The sequence below is a fragment of the Artibeus jamaicensis genome, unplaced genomic scaffold (assembly GCF_021234435.1).
Source record: "Artibeus jamaicensis isolate MK-2021 breed Jamaican fruit bat unplaced genomic scaffold, CSHL_Jam_final scaffold_614, whole genome shotgun sequence".
Taxonomy (NCBI): Eukaryota; Metazoa; Chordata; class Mammalia; order Chiroptera; family Phyllostomidae; genus Artibeus; species Artibeus jamaicensis.
In genome coordinates, this window is record NW_026522050.1 from 4,894,229 (window position 1) to 4,912,898 (window position 18,670).

Below are 18,670 nucleotides of genomic sequence, written 5' to 3' on the forward strand. Positions count from 1 at the left end.
AACTTCAAAGAGCCTGGGCTGGAACCCAGGTCATGTCAACTTCACTGATTACATAAAGCCGGACCTCACCTGGCAGATCCTCACCTGAGAGCCTGAAAGGACATATGGAAAAGCACATACCTCAAACCGTAGAGTAAGGTGGGGCCTTAGGTGTTGCCCAAACCTCAGGGAAGCAGTTGCTGGTAGACAGAGTTGTCTGACAGGGTAGAAAGCAGCCTGGGAGGAGGTCTTGTTTATTCTCAGTGTAAAGACCCAGGATCCTGGTAAAGGGCACTTTGTCATCACGGCCTTCACTGCATGTGCAGCCCAAGTTTCTCATATGACTGTGCTACCTAGAAGTCACCTTCAGATACCCTGGTGGGTCTGTATAGTCAGTAGACTTAGATAAGCAAATGGAAATGAGTTCTATTAGGGAGAGGTCAGCTGAGGTGGTGAGGAGTGGCTGGGCTGGGCGTGGAAGGCAGACTGTTCCATAAAGAGAAGTATATATAAGAGAAAGTAGAGAAACACCCCCAGTTCATAATACTGGGATTTTTGAACGGGAGACATGGGCAGAACAGGATAGAGCGGCATGGCCTGGTTTTCCCTTTGCCTCCTGAACCTTCTCTGGGCTATGGCTGTGACCAGCACCCAGACCCAAAGCTCATGCTGTGAGTATGCAGTGTTTCCCAAGGACCTCAGGGAAGCGGTTGCCCCAGGGATAGGCAGAAACCTCAGACGCTGAGGTCTGCTGGTGAGAAGGTGGTGGAAAACAGCAGTCACTATGGGGGTTCCAAAGGGGGTGAGTCAGGGTGTGAGTGTGTGCGGTTCCTCTTCCCTGTGTAAGTTCTCTGAGAGGCGAGTAAGTAGTGGTGCAGGAAGGACGGTGCAAAGACAAGACGCTCAGTGACTGACCTGACCAGGCGCCACCACCAGTGGGGACCTCGGGTCCTCACTGACTCATATCCCAAATGTTTAATTAATTTGTCACATAAGAAGGAGGAAAAAATGCTAGGAAAACTGATTTCTGGAAATGTGCTACAGTGAATACAAACTGTCCAGGAGCCATATCAGTTGAAGTTGTCAAATGAGAAATGAGTTTCTGAAAGATAAAAATTATTTGAGAAGATGTAGGGACTAATTGGCCTCAAAAGAAAATCTCATTGTTTTTTCCATGTTTCTTTAGAAATCACCCCGAAAGGGGCATCCCAAAGAATTAAAATGCTAATCCTGTCTTCCCCTAAAAAACATAGCGAATGAGTTTCTGTGAAGAGAGGAGGATGGTGAGGGGTTTTGTAAATGGCTCACTGAGCCACAAAAGGACAAAACCAAAGGGTGGGGAGGACTCAGGGGAGTGAGGTGGGGACGGCTGGAGTGGAGTGGAAGTGGTAGGAGGTAAATGCAGGCAACTGTACTTGAACAACAATAGAACTATTATATAAATAAATAAATAAAAACACAGACTACAGGTTTTTGGCATTTCACACACCCAACTAAAATGAAATAAAATTATTTTTGTATTGGCTTACACACCTGTGATTCCCTGATTAAAAAATATGTATATGGCTTGTCTCTTCTCAGCTGTTCCCCCTGCACAGCAGCCCTTGGTTGACGGCATACAGGTGTCAATGGAGAACTCCGTGACCAGCTCAGCCTTCCCCAACCCTAGCATCCTGATTGCCATGAACCTGGTCGGAGCCTACAACTTGGAGGCCCAGAAGCTCCTGACTTACAAGCTCATGGCCAGTGACACAGCCGGTAAGAAGTCAGAACCTCCCCATTCACATGCTCCCCGAGTCTCGCTCCCTGAATGATTCACCATCCCAGATCCCAACTTGCTGCACCAGCCCCAACACCAGTCCTGCCCCTGATTATACCCGAATCTTCCCAACACCTTTCCAGACACATCTGGAAAACTCTTGGAAAGGAATATGTGTGACATCAGGACATTCAGAGAGGAGGACAGTACTACAGAAAGAACTCTAGACAAGATGTAAAAACGGCAGGCTCCCCACTCTGGCTCTGCCACTTATCAACTCTGTGACCTTGACCAGGTCTTGTGAGCCTGCTCAACCTCATTTTCCCCCCATTTGCAAAATGTGAGTAAGTCCAATAACAATTGCACTTATAGTAATAATAACAAGGATCATGATAATCAAGTTTCTGTTCTGCTACCCCACATGAGTTGCCTTGACACTCAAGTTAGAAAATAAAGTTACAATTAGTTTGCAACTAATATGAATTCTCACATATGAATTTGTACAGGAGTTCTTGTTGTTTTTTTCTAAACAAATAGCAGGGTTCTCCCTTCTCGGTGGGGTTGTCAAGTCACACAGAGGCCACTAGATTAAATGTTCCTTAAGTATTTTCCCATACTTCTTTCCTTAAGAATTAAGACAGATCAAAACTAATCATGTTATTTTTTTAAAAAATCAAAATGATCTGGAAAAAAGCAGAGAATTCAGCCCTGGCCCCCGCGGTGCTTTCTCTGGGCTGAAAACACCTTTCACTCTTTTTCCTCTGCCCTACAGACCTGACCATCGGCCAGCTCGCACTCTACATCCTAGCCCTCACCTCCTCCTGCCGAGACCCCGGGAATCAAGTATCCATTCTGCAGAGACAAATGGAGAACTGGGCACCTTCACGTAAGACCTCACTGGAAGGGAGGGGAGAGTGCGGCAAATGGTCCTTCCTGAGAACTTTACGCCTAGAAAGAAAAGGGTGGGAGGGTGCAAAGTTAGGAAAGAGACGATGTACCTCCACTCAGGTTCCCTTTGCTAATTCTGTGGGGGTGTTACTTACTCCCGATCCACAAGGCCACTAGCCCCAGGCCACAGACTTTCCGTGCCATCACCACAGTGAGGACACGTGCCTGAAGGACACGCCTGAAGACAGCACCATCCTTTTAATTACAGTCTCATCCCTTTAATTTCATTCTCAGAATATTATTCTGAGAAATATTGACGGGCCCTGACCAGTGTGGCTCAGTTGGTTGGACATCGTCCCACAAAACAAAAAGTTGCCAGTTTGATTCCCAGTCAGGGCACATGCCTGGGTTAAGGGTTTGGGATGTTTCTTTCCCTCTCTCCCTTCCTTCCCCTCTCTCTAAAAATAAGTAAATAAAGGGTCACCAAGGAACATGTATAAAGGACCCACAACAAAGACAACAGGGTGGAGGGAGGATTGAATGTGGGAGGTGGAGGTGGGTATGGCAGGGGAGAATAATGGGGGGAGGAAATGGGGAGAACTGTAATTGAACAACAATAAGAAATAAAAGTAAGTAAATAAAATTTTTTTAAAAGAAAAGAAATATAGACAGCATTTTCACCAATATGGTGTCTTTCTTTTCAGGCAGGTTTTCTAGCAATGTCTATCTAAAAGGTTTGCCTTTCTTTTTTCACAAATGTCCTCACTGTAGTGGGTGTTAGTCTCATGAAGGCCCTCTACTCCCTCCCAAGGCCCCAATGCCGAGGCTTTAAGCTTCTACGGACCCAGTCTGGCGATCTTGGCACTGTGCCAGAAGAACCCTGAGACAACCTTACCAATAGCAACCCGCTTTGCCAAGACCGTGCTGGCCAATTCCTCTCCCTTCAATGTGGGTGAGTTGGTGGCCACTTTCAGACTGTCTGGAGCTGGGAATGTCAAGGGCAATAAATGGTAGAGCTGGAGGGAAAACGAGGAAGGGGAAGAGCTGGGGCCCAGGAAAATGTCTGTAGAGGGGTGATATTGAATAAATATTTGCTGGACGTGTCAGTTAAGGAATAAATGAAGTAAAACATAGAAACCAAAACAATACTTGAAATGTCTGACAATTACAGAATCCCAGTTACACTGGGAACAATAAACATGGCACCAGCTTCTCAGGAGCTGTTCCCGGGTGAATGGTTGAATAATGCCTGAACTCAGCTCTGCTCTGAACCCTCTCTTTTACCACTACTAATGGTCCACACTCTATTCTTCTCAAAGCTTCTCCTTACAACACCCAAGTTTGTTCTGTCAGTTAAACAGCAGCTCTCTGGACCCTAAGCCTGCCGTGCGCCCCTTTGGGGATACAGTGGAACCATCTTGGTCCTTCATTCTGCAAGCGCATGGTTGCTTGTGAACGGACACTTCCCTACAACACCACGTCCTTCCTGGGCCCACCCTTCTGCATCTCATGATCCCTTTTCTGTACAAAGCCTCTCACACACAGCCACCTTTCCTCCTCTGCCCTCTCTAAGCAAAGGCCTTCTCTCAGGTTTCCACCCCCTTATACAAGCCTCATTAGCAACCTCTCTTACTTCAAGCTCCTTCATACCAACAAGCACATAGATATTCACCCAAGTCTCCCCACTGTGGGTCGAGAATGGACTGGCTTCCATGTCCCATCTGGAGCATCTCTGACAGCCCAGGGAATTGGGACATCTTTTTACAGCACCGGTGTGAACAATTCTGTCACCTTTAATGAGGTCACTCAACTTTAAGGTGGAGATGGGGACAGGGAGGAATATCAATGAAAGAAAAGATGTCATTTGGCAAGGCTTTTATTTGCCCTGGTCTTGTCATGCCAGAGCTCGTTCACTCAGCCCACGCATGTTCTCCCACAAAAAGACTGAAAAAGCTCCTGTCCTGGCTACTGTGGGGGTGCTGAGCTCCCAGTCTCCAGGAGTTCACGGAGCACAGCAACAACAAAGCAACAGAGCGCCACGATTGCTGAACAGGTATAAACAGCCGATGCCACAGAGGTTCAGGAAGGAGACTGCCTGTTGTGCTGAGGTGACCAGAGAAGGCTTCACAGAGAGGGGGAAATGGCTAGGTCTTCAAGAACCAGTGACATTTTTTGAAAGGTAAACACTGAGATAAGAGAAGCAGGATCGAATACACTGCCAGTCGACATGAACTAAAAGTGTGAGCTGTGGTGTCATACAGACACCACCACCTGTGGGTTCAGGGCCTGGGCAGTTACTCAGCCAGAGACTCCATGGTCTGGTCCCTCAAATGGAGATAATTATAGGTCCTATTTCACAGACTGTCCTGAAGAGTCAAGGAGATAAGGTGCCTGGAACACAACAAGCACACAGCAAATGTTCGCTGACCATATTGTTGTGGTGTGGCTGTCTTATTCCCCTATAATTCACAGACACCGGAGCGATGGTGACCTTGGCTCTGACCTGTATGTACAACAAGATCCCTGTAGGGTCAGAGGAAGGTTACAGAACCCTGTTTGGTCAGGTGCTAAAGGATACTGTGGAGAATATCAGCCTGAGGATCAAAGACAATGGCATCATCGGGGACATCTACAGTACTGGCCTGGCCATGCAGGTAAACACGTCACTGATGCTCTTCACTGGGTCCATGCCGGTGAGATCAGATTGTGGGGTCAAGAGACCAAGCTTCTTCTCATGTCTGTAGGAAAGACCAGGTAGTGTGACTTTAGATAAATTCCTTGTGGTGCCTGTGCCTCAGTTTCTCTACTGGTAAGATGCAGGTTAAGTGTTAATTCCTCCCTAGTTTATAGGCAAAGTGAAAACAAATCTACCTGAACTATTTTCTCTTCCTTAGGAAAAAAAGAAACAAATGGATCCAAGAAATGTATTGGTTTATTATTAATAACGATCAGTTTGTTCATAATAATTATAGACTAATGAAAACTTGGTGTATAAAAATATACAAAATAAAGATATTAATATAGGTCCTCAAAAATATTGAATTATTCTAATTTTACTTTGCCAGTCAGTATTCTTTTTATAAACCCTCATCTTGAACCAAAATAAAAGGGGGGCTTGTATTTAAAATGATTAATTTAAATGATCTAACGCTGACTGAACACCCTATCTTGGTCAAGCTCTATTTCGATCTTGGTCTCATTTTCACCTCACAAAGAGCCCCAGTACAAGGTGGAGCCAGGTGTGTCTGGCAACAAGTCCATACTATGCTTCCCTAGTATAGATTCCCAGGCTTAAATTAGATAAGATGCTGCTTGATTAGGGTTGATTAGGGCAGCATCCTCCCATGCAAAAGCCCCCATGGATAGTGGAGAGAGATAGCCAACTGGAATCAGAAACTAAAGGATCATCAATGGCCCAGTGCTCTATCCCAAACTGATAAGTTTGTGCTTCAAAGTCTCAAAATGCCCTATGGGATTAACAGAGAAACAAGAGATCATGAACTTCCCAACTCAGAAAGCCCAGGAAACAGAGTCGTGGAGTTACAAGGCCAGCCCTAAACCTACCACAGCTCTGGACTACTCTTAGAAACCCTTTGGGAAGAGCAGTGGACAGAGACTGGTATCAACAGTCCACATATTAAAAATTATGCAAAAGGCATAAACAGACTAAAAATTGGTTCATGCTAAACATAAGAGCAAATACAAAATCCTCACTCCAAGGTACCATGAATAGGAGCAACAAACGAGAAGTCAGCTTCTGTGTCATGTCATGGTCAACAGAGTTTGCTATGGAACAAAATCTTGAGGGTTCCCGTGGCTAAATCACACAGGACCAATCCCGGGGCCCAGGCTGAGACAGCTTTGTGGAGGAACAGGGGCAGTGGGAAAGGGTTAGGAAATGCGGCTCGGTCATGAGTCACTTAAAATAACTTTGCTTCACCCAGCACGAGACAGAGAGGTGTTTGATTTGCCTCGTTTGGTTTGTGAATTCTGTTTAGATTTTATCACCTGTAGGGTACACTCTGATAAGCTATTCCTTAGAAGAAAAGCTTTTCCTATCAAAAGGCAGGACCTCATCCATATGCAGATAACAGGCCACATGGATTTCCCATCAGTGATGATAAAAAGCCTCCCCCTAACCCTCTTATGGCCCATTTTCAGAGTCTACCCAGGCGGCCCGAAGTCTGGAAGCTCTATGTGTGTGCTATATGACCTTTTTCCACTTCAAAGTGTTCCAGCGTAGAACACCAAAGGGCTCCGGAGCTGTAACAACTTAGGTTTAAATCGCAGAAATGCCACCATCTTATGCATATATGGAATTTACCTGAATTTCATTTTCCCTCATTATAACAAGCTCGGAAAGGTATTTTAAAAGTCACAGGCACAGTGCAGTGTTCAATAATTGCTGGAGGTTTCTCCCGGCAGAAGGGTGGTGACATTAAGCTTCCTTTTGAGCCTTCGCTCACCCCCTTCTAGGAAGTCAGTGGCCTTCAAGTGACCTAAGCTGCCCCCGCTGCATCCCTGAGGCACTCACGAGGCATTTCCTCTGTTCCAGAAGTTCTCCGCTTTCTTCCATCAATATTCTCATGCTTTTCAGGTTCCTCTAATAGAAACGTAACTTGAAAAGGGGTCTGATGAACTTCGCATGCAAAGTTATTAATGATTTATCACAGCTTTAATATGTTACTCCTCCCTAGAGTGTTGGTGTTGGTAGTGTGTTATCCCACACTTAGAGGGACTTGTGAGGTGAATATGACAAGTGAACAAGGTATGCTTGCTGAGGGGTACATACCCGATGCCCCTAAACCAAACTGCCCTATGAAGTGGCCTCTGGCAGGTGCGGTTCATTATTGCCGAGGTCAACGGCAATAGTTGTGCCTGTCAGAATTGTCTAGTTGTTCACACTGCTACTCACAGAGCCATTTCTGACTCCCCCTCCCTTCTCCCATTTCCCATCTCAAGTTTCAGGTAAATCAGTCATCGGCAATCTTAGCCCATTGACACTCACTGGTGGCCGTGGTCAGCACAGACCTACAGAGAGGGAGGTGGTAATGATAGTTATGCGTCATACATTGCAAAATGATGCTGCATATCATCCCATAAGGGTCCCCCAGAGGTGAGCAGGAGTTACAGTTTCTATTTTGCCCATGAGGCAAAAAAATCAACAAAGCAGAGTGAATTGCTTGGTGTGTTAACCAAGACTCAGTTTGCAAATTACAAAACCCCAAATAATTATTGCTTGGAAAAAATGGAGACTTAGCTATTTCATACAAACTGGGGTGTTCAGGGCTGGATTAGGTGATTTCAGGAGTCATAAGAATAAAGGGCTCCAATCATGATAATCAGGGACAACTCTTTTTAACCTCTCAGCCCTGGTTTTTGTCATTCTTTCCTGCCCCTTGGCTCCTTCAAAGTGGCCAAGGAAGATGGACACTAGCAGCTCAGTGCTTACTGACATGGTACCTGCTGATAACCCCAGGAGGGAAAAAAAATGCTTCTCTCTCCCAATGTCTGGATATCAGGGAAGGACTTCGTCAAGTGCACGTGCCCACCAATCACTGCCACCCAGAGGATGACATTGCATGATTACTCCAGCCCAGGTCAGGAGTCCACCCCTGCAGCCAGGGTGGTGGAGCCTCTGGCTGACAGTCCCAACACAATCACAAGTGTGAGAGGAGTCCACCAAAGGGTGCACAGGACAACACAAAACAAGAGGTCAACTGTGTTTAGATGGCCACATTGTCCTAGACGGACACTCCCCCGGGGCTTGCTTTGCCCAGCTCTCACCCTCATTCTGTTCTAGAACTGTTAGTAAATCCAGCAGCCTCAGTAGCGTTCCCTGAATCTAAGTGTGTGCCAACTATGTGACAGACACTGAGCTTAGTGGTGGGGATGCAGCAGTGAGCAAGACAGATGATGTTCCTCTGCAGCTTCAACTCGGATCTGGGTGGGTGATCACAGAGAGTAATGATCACGTGTATCCCTTATAAGGCACATAAAGGCCAACTCTCAGCTATGCTTAATTTCTCTCTCTCCCCCTCTCTCTCCCTTCCTTCATCTCCCCCCCTTTCCCCTCCCTCCCCCTCCTCGCTCTCCGCCCCCCCCCCATCCCAGGCTCTCTCTGTGTCACCTAAGCAACCTAACAAGGAGTGGAATTGCCAGAAGACTATGGACGCAGTACTTAATGAGATTAAGCAGGGGAAATTCCAGAACCCCATGTCTATTGCCCAAATCCTCCCTTCCCTGGAAGGCAAGACATACCTAGATGTGCCGCACCTGTCTTGCATCCCTGGTAAGAACTCTTAACACCTGTCTCTCCTCATGTCATAAACTGGCTACTTACCTCAGGAATGCTACGTGGATCGATCTCAAGAGGCATACAGGCTTTTTTACGCCCATTACTTCCATGCAGGTGGAGCCACTTCTGACTTCCAATCCCCCAGGGTTGTGTGAGAACACACAGCCACGTCCCACCCTACATGCAGAATTTGGCCCTTGTGTCTACCTCATCCAGCATGCATTTAGGAAGCACCTACTAGAAGCAAAGCACTTTGTGAGATGCTGATAGAAAGGGAAGACCTGTGACCCTAACAATCAAATAACATGTAACTTCACTCATTCATTTGGCAAATATACCAAATATGCAGTATCTTATCATATCTTCTCTTTACAAAGCCAGCTGACAAAGTTGTAGACAAAACCCACAATATCTGGAAGAATAAAGTAACTAGTAAATAAAAACAAAGCATATACAGTTCAAAATCAAAGAGGGTGTAACCCATCATCCATTATTAACTTTCTCCAGGAGGCTTAGGAGAAGAACAGAGTTGACATTTCAGCCAGGCCTTCAAGACCTAAATATGAATCCCTGGGGGCTCACGGCCCACCAAGGGGATGGGGCAGGATTCTGGCACACAGCCTTTTTATTGGACATATCTTTGTTTTACCAGATTACAAATATAATACAGAGATACAATGCCAAAATATGCATTTAGAAAGTGGGAGTTCTGCATAAGTATGTTATCACTCCATAGATAACTAGTCTTTGGTATAGATTCCTCCAACTCTTCTTTCTACTCAACTGCTATGATAAAGTATTGTTTATTTTATGTTGTGGGGACATCCTAAGACAAGCAGAGGTTAATAAGCTCCTTTTCTACCTCAGAGCACAGTCTAGAGAGACCACAATTAAGTAACCTAATGCCAGTCATGCCAGACACAGCCACAAACACTTCCCAGTGATTTCCCTGACTTAACCAGGTGACCACAGAGTCTTTCCAGGATTCCACAATAGTTGCTTAGGTGTTTTGTTAAATACTCTGAAATGCACTACCTTTGCTTTCAGATTCTTAGGGTTAACAGAAAAACACAACAATGGAACGGTATCACACAAAATGTGTGATTTAGGACTCCCAACCCTCCCTTCAAGTTACAGATTCTTTTAACAAAATCAGTGCTCATTGTGAAACTAGCTGTCAGTGCTTCAGCCTACGGTCAGTTCTCCAGACTGGAAATGAGAGCTTCATAGGTCGCATCAGTTCCTCAGCACAATCCACAAACTCACTGCCATTTTTTGAAATGTTCTCTGGGATGGGTTGCCAACCACAGGGATTTTGCACCTTTAATACAGACTCCACAGTCTTTAACAAATTTGGCCTCCCTGCTCTTCACAGATCATGAGGTGCAACCAACTCTACCCAGCTATCCTAGTCCTGTTCCCACCGCCGCATCCAACATCACTGTCATATACACCATCAATAACCAGCTGAGGGGAGTGGAGCTGCTCTTCAATGTGACCACCGAAGTTAGTGTGAGAGGTGGATCCGTGCTACTTGTGGTCCTAGAAGAAGCAAAACGCAAAAATCCCATGTTCAAGTGAGTGCTCCAAGTGGCGTTAGCCTTTCTCCCCAAGCCTAACCTGAATTCCCATTTTTTCCTCCCTCTTTCTTTCATTTCCTTACTTTTTAGGAAAAATAATTTTTCTCATAATTTAACAGATTTTTATTTTTAATAGCTCCTTGAGAGCCTGCAATCTCTCATGAAAAATTAAATCACACAGGTTACTATATTATAGAGTTTTAAAAAACAGGAATTCAAAGGAGTGAGAGTCCCTTGTGGATTAGAATAGTCAAGAAGGCTCATGACTTTGTACAGCATTCAAAGAATAGGTGCTATACAGGAAATGTGAGAGGGTGGTGTCTATGGAGAGGGAACGGCTAAAACACAGCATTCAAGACAGGAATGGGCAAGGAATTCAGGACCAATGGATAGGCCAGCTTGACAAGAGAATTTGAGATTTAATTGAGCCTGGAAGGATAGATTGGGTGATAATATAAAAAGCTTGAAATACGAGGCTAAGGAGACTGGATGTCACATTGCACAGAAGCATTGCAAGATTTGAATATGAAAAGTCATGTTGTAAAATGTGAAATTCCAGGGCATGTATGACTACAGTAATGAAGCTATAAAGTGATGAGGACTTCATCTCGGACACATGGACTCATAGCAAGGAGTCCACAGGGCTGTGTGAGTGCTGGATGTGGGGGTCAAGAGAAAGAAGCTTCACCACTATTGACAGGAGTGTCAGGAATAGAGAAGGACTTTTAGAGCAAAAGGCAATTCCTCTGGATATATTTAATTGTGAATGTTTGAAAGAGACACATTCGGAAGCTTTTGGAGGTATAGAGGAAGTTCCAGAAAAAGAAGTCAGGACAATCAAAAGAGACGGAACACAAAACCTAGACAGAGCTAATTATCCCCACTTTATAGACAGACTCACTTAGGCCCAAAGAGGTTAACAAATATTCCTAAGGTCACATAACATGTAACTACTAGAGTTGAGATCTGAACCCAGAGCTGAGCCACTCTGAAGTTCATCTTCCTTCTATGCCCTGCTGGGAGAGGGTAGAACACAGAAATAAATCACAGAAGAGAAAATGAGACTTTGTAGAATATTGATTGTTTGCAAAAAGAGAAAGCAGTAGAGAAATTTAAAGAAAACTTAGCTATTGAAGGAGTAAAGGGGAAATGTCCGGTCAGAAAAGGACAAAAGGAGAAAACATCAAAGGAAAAATGACATGATCCAGATTCTGCACGGCAATGTCAAGGAAAAAAGCTGACAAAGGTCAAGGTTAAGTCATTTATCTGCTGCCCACATCCCACCTCCAAACCTTCCCTAATTTCTATAGACAAGTCAGGATAAAAATTGCATTTCAAGAATACTCAAACAACCCTCTGAATATACTTTACTTCTGTGAGCTTGGCTTTAATTTTGCCTGATTTTTCTTTTTCTGACTGTAAATGTAATTAAAATATATATAGAAGTTTTTTGAGGGGGAAGCATAAAGACGGAAACAAAGCCTTTATAGTCCATCCACAATATAATTACTGTTGCTATTTTTTATAATTTTGTAGGTATTTTTCTCTATGCATCTTACAACTAGTTGTGATCCACTATATACAGGGGACAGATTGATATTTCATATAAAATGTGAATCCCACATTTTCACTTAACATTACTGCATAAGCTTCCTCCCATGTCACTGAAAATGGTTGAAAAATACAATTTTCACAGTTGTAAAATATCCAATGTTGGATGTTCATGCCATTGCTCACCTAATTATTTGCCCTTTGTTAGACATTTACACATTTTAATTTGCTTATTGATAGTTTGGTTTTAAATCCATTCATTTAAATTTCAACTAATTCCAAGTGATTTCATATTTTTCAATCATTTGCATTTTTTCTTTTAAGCATGATTTTACCTGATCTTTAAATCATTTCAATGTCCCTCCCTTCATCTTAACCCTTTATTGCCTGACCTAAAGTGAGGTATTAATCATACAGATGGTTTTATTCTTCAGATTCGAGACCACAATGACATCTTGGGGCCTTATGGTCTCTTCTATCAACGACATCGCTGAAAATGTGAATCACAAGACGTATTGGCAGTTCCTCAGTGGGGTGACACCTTTGATTGAAGGTGGGAGAATAGAAGAAATGTGGGCATTTCCTCCTTCCAAGGCTACATATTTCTTTTCCTTATTTAATTAATCCATTCATTTCATCGGTAAATAATTGTAAAATTGTATGTGCATATACAATAATTATATGTAGAGCAGTTGTATGTACGGACATGCACAAACATATTATGAGTACATATATGGTGTATATGTACACCATATATGGTGTACATATACGCCATAGATACACAGATAGATAGATAGATAAGTAGGATGGATAACTACCTAAAGTAGGTTTTTAAAAAAGTCCAGAATCCTAACTCCACTCTGGGAAAATATCTAGTGAACAAAAAAAGTGGATTGATCTACTTAAAACAATAAGAGCTGAAGAAGGAAAAGGCAAATAATGGGAGATAGACCAAAAAAAAGACACAAAAGTATTATGTGATCGAAGACGATGGCCACCTTGGGACTGAAAACATAAACACATACGTATAAAGCAAACACACGGTGAACGCACGACCAGCAGTAAACAACTACGAGGGACAGAATAACAGCCATTCGTGTAGCAATGTCACATTTTTTTTGTTTCACGCACCTGCTTGGTAGGTGTTAGTGACACTCTTTTAACAGAAAGAAATGAAGCCTGAGAGACAGGAAGGGGCTTGCACGAGGCACACATCCGTGTATGTCAGAGCAGAGTCCGGCCCAGAGCGCATGAGCTCTATACCACAGCTTCACTCACAATCCACTCTCCGCCTTCCCTGCTGTTACTGTTTTGTTTTCACATCTCCAGGGACAGGAAAGCCTGTCCATGCATTGTGCAGGGGGAGAGCAGGACAAATAAATCCCAGAGTTTAGCAAAACTTTTTTTTAATTGTTGCACAAAAACTGGAATTTCCTCCATGTTAAGGGGCAGTGGTGTGTGGCTTTGTCTGAGCGTGATGTTACTTGGTTAACCTGCCATTGTCACTGTGCAGAGAGATGCGAAGCCAAACAAAGTCGCAGCATAGCCGAGGCTGGGCTCTGTAAAGATGCTTCAATACCCAAGATTCCAGTGGGAGGGATGTTTTTCTGACAGTCTGTATCATATATTTAACAAAATCTGGCTAATCAGAACTTGTGGAATTGCGGCAGAGCCTGTAATAAGGACCTTAGAGCCATGTGGGCCTTGGTTAGAAGCTCTTTCTCTGATTTACTAGCTGCATTTGGCAAGTAGTAAATCTTCTCTCAGCCAGTTTCCACAGCCGTAGAATGCACATAGTAATCACCACTTCTTGCATTATTGTGAGGATCAGCAATAATGTATTTAAAATGAGTAAGTGCAATGTCTTTTGCACAGCATGTGTTCAAAATGCTAATCATTATTAGTATCAGTTCCCCTGCCACCTTCATCTCAAGAATTGCCTAGGGAACTTAACTCAGGTTTATTCTCAAGTGGTCAATTGTTACTCTTCTCTGAAGGAGGCAATGGGAAACAGAAAGTCCTCAGAGGTCCAAAAGGATTTGGGCCTGGAACCGTTATTCGTTTGGATGCCAAAGCTAATCATCAACATTGTCATCATCTAGCTTTCCTGCCCTGAAAGACAAAAATTCTCAAAAACATCAAAAGTGAACTCCAGTTCCTGCCACAAATGCTCAAAAGCTGGCTTAAATAAGCCATTTTCATAATAATCGCCATTTATTGAACACGTGTATGTCAGGTACTATACTAGGCATCTAGTAGTCATTATTCTAATCCAGGGTAAATATTACTTGTGCCATTTCATGTATGAGGCTCACACAATGTAAGGGGTTTGCCAAAAATCATGCTCCACGTGGCTGCCTGGAGCCTGGAAACAAGGGCTCCCCAAATCTCAATTCCACACCCCTTCCACACTCACCAGGCTGCCCATTTCACTTCACAGTGACGTTACTTCTCTAATGATGGGCCGATCCTCTGGGAGGAGGGAATGGTTATAAGCACCTTGGCAACCTCCTGTCCCTCTGTGCTTGTTTCCAGGAGTTGCTGACTACGTACCTTTCAATCACGAGCACATCACAGCCAATTTCACCCAGTACTAAGGACAAGGTGGTTCACGTTCTACTGGACATCTCTCCAAAGGATGGCTGGAATTTTTTTCGCATCATTTCGAATCTATGCCAAACAGTGGACATCTGTGGTGGTACCATATTCCTGGAAAAACATGGAAACTGTGTGTAGAATAAATGATGCAAACTTCTCTAGAGTCTTAACATCTGTGACCTGTGAAAACAAAATGTGGCTTCTTGAAGGCATTGACCACCAGTTTCAGTCAAACCTAGGGTGACGGGAGATGATGGGACAGCCCAGCTGATGTTTGGGGGGACCAATCTGAGCTTGATTAATCAACCAATGCACTCCTCTATTTTTGCAAATGAAGTGATATATTTTAGAAACTGCTATGTTTGCATGATATAGCAAGTACTCTTTTTCTAACCACTTGTGTGAACATATAAACATACACATACACATGAAATGGCCAGAATTACTTCATGAGACCCCCAGATAGTTCAGAATGAAGCAAATGATATTAATGTCATAACTGTCCACTTCCATTTCCAATATTTGTTCTGGGTAAATTCAAGTTTAAATGGATACTTTTATATAATTTATATATGAGTACACATTTAATTTAAATATAATTTGTATTTAACATTTAACACAAAATGTAATATATTTTAGATAGTAAATATAGATATACATCTATAATTCCACCTCATATAAATATATATAATTTTACACACTAAATACAGATAAATCTAAAAACCCACAATATATGTTGGCATATGTATACATGAAAGCTTTAAAAGACAATCATAATTCTAATCTCTGCTGTTAAGAGTCAACACTGCCACAAACTTTTTAGAGAAGAATATGAAAATTTGAATCAAACACCTAGAATACACTCAACTTTGACCCTCCAAATATCCCAATTCTGAAAGTTATATAAAAGGGAGAATGATAAGTGAACACAGATATACAAGATCAAAATGATGGAACAATTAAAGTATGAACCTTAGATATGCTATTACAGTATATATATGCTTTAAATATACATACTGTATGTATATATATATATACACCAAATACTTTTTGCTCATTAAAAATTATACACAATTTAAATACAATAGACATCTGTCTCAATTTGCTCATTCATTTGTGTCCTAGAAGCTTAGAAAAAGATACACTCTCATATATATATATGTATATATATACACATATATATAACTCTCATATATATATACACTCTCATATATATATAAATATAAAGATACTCTCATATATATATAAAAAGATACACTTTCATATATATATAGTAAACTCCAGAGCGGACAGACCTAACGGCCCTGTCACAGGTCTCCTGCCCCCACCCCCACCCCTGCATCTCACTGCATCTCAGAGCAAAGACCTGCTCTCTGGTACCAGTCTGGCTCCGGGAGAGAGAGGTGTGAACCACACAGGCTCAGGTTCCATCCTAAACACACCTACTAGGCAAGTCACTATATCCCCCCAAAAGGCCAGGACTGTTACTGAAATGAAGGAACCCTTAAGGAGTGGTAAATAGTGCTCTCTCATAACATAACATAACATAACATAATGTTTATAACATGGAAAAAATGTCCCAGAGGAGATATGATGGGTTACTTAAAAGTCACTAAAACTCAAGTAGAAAATAAACACTAGCCGACATGACAAGACATTCACGTGAAGGAAGCAGATGACATGGCATTACGTAATTACACCTACGTCAGAGAGGTACAGTGGTTCTCTCTGTGAGGTAGAATTATTGAAGACTGACTTTGCTTGCTTCTCTGTTTTCTAAGTTTCCTCCATTCAATACATGATCATGAGCAACTGGAAAATGGGAAGATTTACTTTAAACAAAGACTTTTTTCTTATTTAACCATAAATTAGGCAACGAAAATAACATGTGTGCGCACACACGCACAAGAGTCATGCCCCAAGGGCAGAAAAAGAGCTTCCCAGACAAGAAATAACTAAAGGTGTTAGTTCATCATCACCAAACCATGATTATATGAAATGTTAAAAAAAAAAACTTATTTAAGAAAAAGAAGTTCAAAACTATGAACAATAAAATGGCAATAAATACATATCTATCAACAACTGAATTGAAAACACAAACTCAGCAAACAAGAATCATGAATACAGAGAGGGTTTTGATGGTTGCCAGATGGGCGGGGGGTGTGGGGGAATCAATAAAAAAGTGAGGGGATTAAGGAGTACAGATAGGTAGTTACAGAATAGCTATGGGGATATAAAGTATGTTATAGGAGATGGATTAACCAAAGAACTTATATGCATGACTCACGGACGTAAACAATGGGGGGGGGGGCACACTACCTGAGGGAGTGAGGGGTCCTGGGTGGAGGAGGGCAAAGGGGAGAAATTGGGACAACTGTAATAGTATAATCAATAAACTATAATTGACAAAATTTAAAAAACAGTCCTGCCTGCAATTTTTGCTCTCATGATAGGAACTGGAGGAACAGCAGTGTGGGAGACAGTGAAGAGGGAGACAGTCACAGGCTGGTTTCACACATGAAAACCTTATTTTAGCTACCTGCCTAGTAATCCTGTGTGTGTTCATCCGTATCTGCAGGGGTGGGAGACAGGGAAGTGATACTGACCTGGGATCCACTACAACAAGTTGTAATTCCGCTTTGAGTAGTGCCTTAATCAAATGTAGCCATGGTCATTATTGCAGAAGGCACAGTGCCCAAGGCCACATTTCAGTTGTTGCAGTGACTAATCAGAAGCGCTTTTTGTGACCTCTACTGGCCATGGCTGGTAAAGCCTAAACTTTTACTTAGAGGTGTGGTCAGTTATGCAAATTTGTGAAGATGCAAAGGAGAAAGGGAGGAAGGTTGCTACCAAGTACTTTTTGCTCATTAAAAATTATATGCAACTTAAATACAATAGACATCTGTCTCAATTTTCTAATCCCATTTGTGTCCTAGAAGCTTAGAAAAAGATCCACTCTTGTTCTAAATATTAAAAAATTTAGGCCCATATAAATGATTTGCCCAATATCCTCCTGGAATAATTATTTTAACTTGATATCAAGTTATGATATTTTCCATTCACTGGAGTCTCTGGAGTCACACAGACTGTGTTCAAGTTCTACTTGTACTGTTTGCAAACCTGAGAAAATTAGATTCTTGATGCTCAGGATGGAATCTTCGAAAATGGGTATAACTTATCTTGCGGATTTGTTGGGATGACTAAATGCCGGACACACTGTTACCGAACAAGAGGTCCGAGGGAGGGGCAATACAATATTTGGCCCACCTAGGGATGCCAAAAACTGCTATACAACAGGGGCCCCTCCCAAGGACAGAATACTGATATCTACTGGGCTCTCCTGTCCGCCGCCAATTGGAAAGATATCTCTCAATGCCAGAGATTTGTGAAAAGGAAACAAAATGTTTATTTAATGCTATTCAGGCCCAACACCTCTACTAAAATATCAGAGTCCTTTAGGGTATACTCCTACACCCACACAGCGCTCCCTTCTCCCACTGTCCCAACTCCGGGTACCGTAAATCAGGAAAGGAACACACGTCTGTGTTTCAGGCCTCTGGCACCATCAGCTGTATCACCATGTAGGCAGGATCTCTCATTAATCCAATCATGTGGCACCTTCTCACGGTCCACTGGCAAGAGTTCTTTCTACCAAGTTCTAGTCAAAGTCTCTCCTGCTTTCCAGGCCCTGCGGCCAAAGGGGGCACCCCAAAGCTGCGTGGGCCTCTTCTACCAAAGCTGCAGGGGTTCACACTCCACCAAAAGCATGTGGCTTTCTCCTTCACCTGGCTGCAGGGATCGCCATTCTGCAAAGCTGCGTGGTTTTCCCTTTCACCTGGGCAGTTCTCCCCTCATGTCCTGGAGCCCATCTTTTCCAAGCTCTCACACAGGTGCTTCTCTCTCAAGGGCACAGCCCCTAGTTTCATCCTGGGTCGAAGACACTCCCTTCTCCCTGGCTCAAAACCTGGCCACTGCCATTTAACATATCCAAAGGCTATAGGTATGTTAAAAGACAAT

At 42.9% G+C, this 18,670-nt stretch overlaps 1 protein-coding gene and 1 long non-coding RNA gene across 3 annotated transcripts in view; one reads left to right on the plus strand and one right to left on the minus strand.

Annotated features, from left to right (window-relative positions):
• LOC119043717 (uncharacterized) overlaps positions 1–18,670 on the minus strand; it is a 32,816-nt gene that overhangs the window by 13,234 nt on the left and 912 nt on the right. Inside the window, exon 2 of the long non-coding RNA XR_005081468.2 lies at positions 14,609–14,764. This is a non-coding gene — a long non-coding RNA (uncharacterized LOC119043717). The remainder of the gene's footprint in view (positions 1–14,608; positions 14,765–18,670) is intronic.
• CBLIF (cobalamin binding intrinsic factor) lies at positions 535–14,695 on the plus strand. 2 transcript variants are annotated; one of them, XM_037137809.2, is made up of 9 exons: positions 535–650; positions 1,561–1,737; positions 2,511–2,624; positions 3,438–3,578; positions 5,099–5,280; positions 8,741–8,918; positions 10,300–10,501; positions 12,490–12,608; positions 14,591–14,695. In XM_037137809.2, the coding sequence occupies exons 1-9, from the start codon at positions 572–574 to the stop codon at positions 14,650–14,652; spliced, it is 1,254 nt and encodes a 417-aa protein (XP_036993704.2). In that variant the 5' UTR covers positions 535–571; the 3' UTR covers positions 14,653–14,695. The 2 variants fall into 2 exon arrangements, with proteins under 2 accessions (XP_036993704.2, XP_053515144.1); XM_053659169.1 differs by lacking the exon at positions 14,591–14,695 and having other exon boundaries at positions 12,490–12,679.

Bases quoted from the DNA above. Each gene is read 5' to 3' on its own strand.
- CBLIF (XM_053659169.1), top strand. From the start codon at position 572: ATGGCCTGGTTTTCCCTTTGCCTCCTGAACCTTCTCTGGGCTATGGCT. The intron at 2,625-3,437 runs GTAAGACCTCAC...CTCCCTCCCAAG, and splicing joins GGAGAACTGGGCACCTTCAC to GCCCCAATGCCGAGGCTTTA. The intron at 3,579-5,098 runs GTGAGTTGGTGG...TATAATTCACAG, and splicing joins TTCCTCTCCCTTCAATGTGG to ACACCGGAGCGATGGTGACC.